Source organism: Camelina sativa, chromosome 16 (assembly GCF_000633955.1).
Source record: "Camelina sativa cultivar DH55 chromosome 16, Cs, whole genome shotgun sequence".
NCBI lineage: Eukaryota > Viridiplantae > Streptophyta > Magnoliopsida > Brassicales > Brassicaceae > Camelina > Camelina sativa.
Window position 1 is genome coordinate 26,343,938 of NC_025700.1, and position 3,945 is coordinate 26,347,882.

At 37.5% G+C, this 3,945-nt stretch overlaps 1 protein-coding gene and 1 long non-coding RNA gene across 2 annotated transcripts; both read left to right on the forward strand.

The window, feature by feature from the left end:
• LOC104752608 lies at window positions 532–1,312 on the forward strand. The gene is made up of 2 exons (XR_762007.1): window positions 532–795; window positions 896–1,312. It is a non-coding gene; the product is annotated as an uncharacterized LOC104752608 (long non-coding RNA).
• On the forward strand, window positions 1,663–3,872 carry LOC104754071 (serrate RNA effector molecule-like). Its single transcript, XM_010476229.1, has 7 exons — window positions 1,663–2,078; window positions 2,351–2,451; window positions 2,777–2,834; window positions 3,307–3,381; window positions 3,461–3,535; window positions 3,628–3,675; window positions 3,800–3,872. The coding sequence occupies exons 1-7, from the start codon at window positions 1,663–1,665 to the stop codon at window positions 3,870–3,872; spliced, it is 846 nt and encodes a 281-aa protein (XP_010474531.1).

Sequence of the window (3,945 nt, forward strand, 5' to 3'; positions counted from 1 at the left end):
ATATCTAAACTTGTTGCGGTTCCCTACGCAGATAAACAGTGCGCTTAGTGGTGGGGAAAATACCGAGACCGAGCAGAAAGATCTCGGAGCAAATCTCGAGGTACCAAATTCTTCGTTTCGCCTACTATCTGTATAGATAACAAAGGGATATATAACTAAGTAAAGTAGGCATGACCAAAATCTAACCTATTTTACCGTATTCTTGTTTTCTGGTAATCACTTTTCTACTAAATCACAGGTCTTGTTTTCAAGCTTTGAGATTCAAACTTTAAAAGAACAACTCTTCTTTTTTATTAAGGAAAATTACTCAAAACCTTAATCTTTCAATCTTAAATCTCACACTAAGGTATGTCACAACTCAACACCCTTATATATAAAACACCAAATCAAATCCTATTCATAATTGGAAAACCTTTGTTTAGACAACTCCTAAACCAAACTCATTCTTAACTCTTAACAAAACACAAACTAGTTAGGAATAGGATGACTTCTAACTTAGTCTATCCAACAACAGGTGGACATACCGTTCAAGTATTTGAGTTTCTTTCTTGAAGATGATTCCAAACTTGAACGCATTAGAAAGGTAACACTAGTCAATAAGTTCGTTATTAAGATCGCTACGCAGAAGGAAAATGTGTCCAAGGGTTTTTGAAAATTGTACTATATATATATATTTTGGAATATGGAGAAAAAGATGGAAACATGCAATCAGGAGATGTAAAGAAGCGAGTCACGGAAGTCTTGACAGAAATAGTGGAGAAACACCGCAGGGCACGAGCTGCTGTTACCAATGAGGTAATTAAAAACTCTTTTTTTTTTTCTTTCTCAAACTAAAAATAAAGATTTAGTATCAGGAGTTTTAAAAAAAAAAAAAAAACAAAATTGGGTATCACAGATGGTGGACGCATTCATGGCCGTGAGACCTCTCCCAAGCATGTTCGAGTAAGTAGGACTACTCACTCCTAAACCAGAAGAAACCCATTTTGGCAGCTCCTCAAAACTTCATGTCACATCTTTGGGTCTATAATTATTTCTCGTAGCAGTGTGAAATGTTTTTCTTTAGGGATTTGATTTGAGTCGATTCTTAAAATTCTTAGTGGGAGTCGATCGAACTTTCTTCTGTCCAGAAGTACATACAGTTTGGTTCAGTCCAGAACTTTCTTGAGTATATAATTAAATATGATGGAAACTTATGTTAATTCCTCACTTAGAAGATGTTCAATATTTAATTTTATTTTGTTGTTTAGTTTTTGGTTTAGTATGTTTTGTAATGAGATTCTCTACTTAGAACAAATTGAATTAATTTCTCATATTAATATGCTTCAATTAAAAAAAAATATGAAGGAATTGAATTACTTCTCTCACATTTTCCCGATTTTTCCTTTGTTTTTGTTTTTGTTTTTGTTTTTTTTTTTTTTGTCGCCCCCTATTTTTCCTTTGTTTTGAACATTATTCTAACTAAAAATCAATTTAAATATTATACAAAATGATCTCGTACTTTTTAAAACCCTTAAATTTTTCATGAAGATGAAGATGGGCCTCTGAGTAAGGCCAAATTGAATAAAGTTCACTGTAACAGCAGCAGCAGCAGAACCCGTAAACGTAAAGAGAGAGAGAGACAGAGAGGCTTTTGGGATTCTCCGATTTAGGGTTCCGATCGTAATGGCCGATGTGACTCTTCCTCCGTCTGATTCCGTCGATAACCGAGTCCCTGAGAAATCGACCTCTTCCTCACCACCTCCTCCACCGCCTTCTTCCTCTCTGCCGCAACAAGAGCAGGAACATGAACAGCAACAACCTCCACTACGCCGTGAGAGAGATTCAAAAGAGCGGCGTGACGACAGAGACCTCGAACGTCCGCCTAATCGCCGTGACCGTGACCGTTCGCCTCTCCCACCGCCTCGTAGGGATTACAAGAGACGTCCTAGCTTGAGTCCTCCGCCTCCGTACAGAGATAGGCGGCACTCTCCTCCTCCCATGCGCCGCTCACCTCCTCATAAGCGTTATCGGAGGGATGATAATGGCTATGATGCTCGCCGTGGCAGTCCTCGTGGTGGCTATGGGCCTCCCGATAGAAGGTAATCCTTTATCCCCTAGGCTTGGATCTTCATTGCTCACTCACACTTCAATTGGAACCACACATCAGAGTTCATCTGTTACCGATTGAACTATATATAATTCAACGTCATATGGGTACTGTGATTTGATACAAGGCTAAGTTGCATTCTTGCTTAGCTGAATAGAAAAGTGCATCACAGACCACGTTAGATATCCTCTTGTATCAATGATTGTTATATCCTTCGTTTTCGTGATTTCCTAATCTGTACTCAATTCTTCTTTTGCATGTTAGATTTGGATATGAATATGGTGGAGGATATGATCGTGAAATTGGTGGGAGACCTAATTATGGTGATGAAAGGCCTCACGGCCGCTTTATGGGTCGCCATCAGGGTGAGACATCTCTTTCTTAAGTATAACCACGGCTTCACTTGTGAGACATGTTTAAGATGTCTGTCTTTGTGCGTTCTTATAGACTGAAGACTTCTGGTTCATTTGACTAACATAGTTCATAGTCATTGGGCGTTCTTATAGATTGAAGACTTTTGGTTCATTTGACTAGCATAGTTCATAGTCATAGCTTCATATTTTTCTCTCTATATGCTGTGGATTGGATACAGTTTGAGTAACTAATTCACAGTTCTATTTGTGAACAAGCAATCTATTTTAGGAGAGTGATATCAAAATCGACCTTTTAATTTTTTATTTCTTTTGGCAGAATGGGAGGGAGGACGTGGAGGGTATGGTGATGCTTCCAACAGCGGAAATACTCAAAGGTTAAGGCTCCTTCATCTTTGTTTATTTTTCTTTTATATTTCATGATTTGCTATCTTTGTCATATGGTGTGTAGATTCTTGGTAGTGGATTTTTAATCTACTGAATGTATACTAGGAGTTATGAACTGTCCTATGGTGCTCAATGAAACGAAGTTTTATCTCTTTTAGAATGTTCTTTCTTCGATGAGGCATATATGCTTACTTCCTTATAGCTCCAGAAAGTTAGAGCAAATGTTTGAGATACACAATTGATCAGACACTAATTCGATAAAATCATTTCTCAAACATGCGTTGTTGACTTTGTCATCTCTTTTCATTATTTCTGTTGAGTACGAGATAACCTCATTATGTTGGTTCCAAATGTTTAAGTTTGATCTGTTTTACGTTTAAGAAGTGGCACACAACTACTGCTGTTTGTAGTCTTCTTGCTGTTGCATTTAATAATACGTAACGTTGTATTTCCTTTATCCAGGGACGGATTGATGTCATACAAACAATTTATTCAGGAGTTGGAAGATGATATATTGCCATCTGAAGCTGAACGCAGGTGCGGTTTCTGCAACTTAGTCTTGTTGGTTAAGCAGTTGTATCGTAAGCTGCAGTGGTAAACTTTTTTCTTGATGCAGATATCAAGAGTACAAGTCAGAGTATATCACAACACAGAAACGTGCCTATTTTAACACCCACAAAGAAGAAGAATGGTTATTTCCACTCTGTGTTTCCATCTTTTGCATTCTTCTGGTATATTCTGCAAGCTAACCTATTAACATGTGTATCTATGTTACACGTCCAGGTTGAAAAATAAGTATCATCCAACAAATTTACTCTCTGTCATAGAAAGGTGAGTTCAAGAGCCATTTGCAACAGTTTATGTCGGGCTTTTGTGCATGAATGGTCTTATATTAATACTATACATTGATCTCTTGTAGTCTTGGTATTATACAGTCTTGGTTTTTTTTGTCCAGGAGGAATGACCTTGCACGAAAAGTAGCAAAGGATTTCTTACTTGATTTGCAGAGCGGGGCGCTAGATTTGTAAGATAATTTCCTTTGCTTGTACACCACATTTATGATTATGATCACCATTTTGTCATCTCTAAAGCTCACAGTTT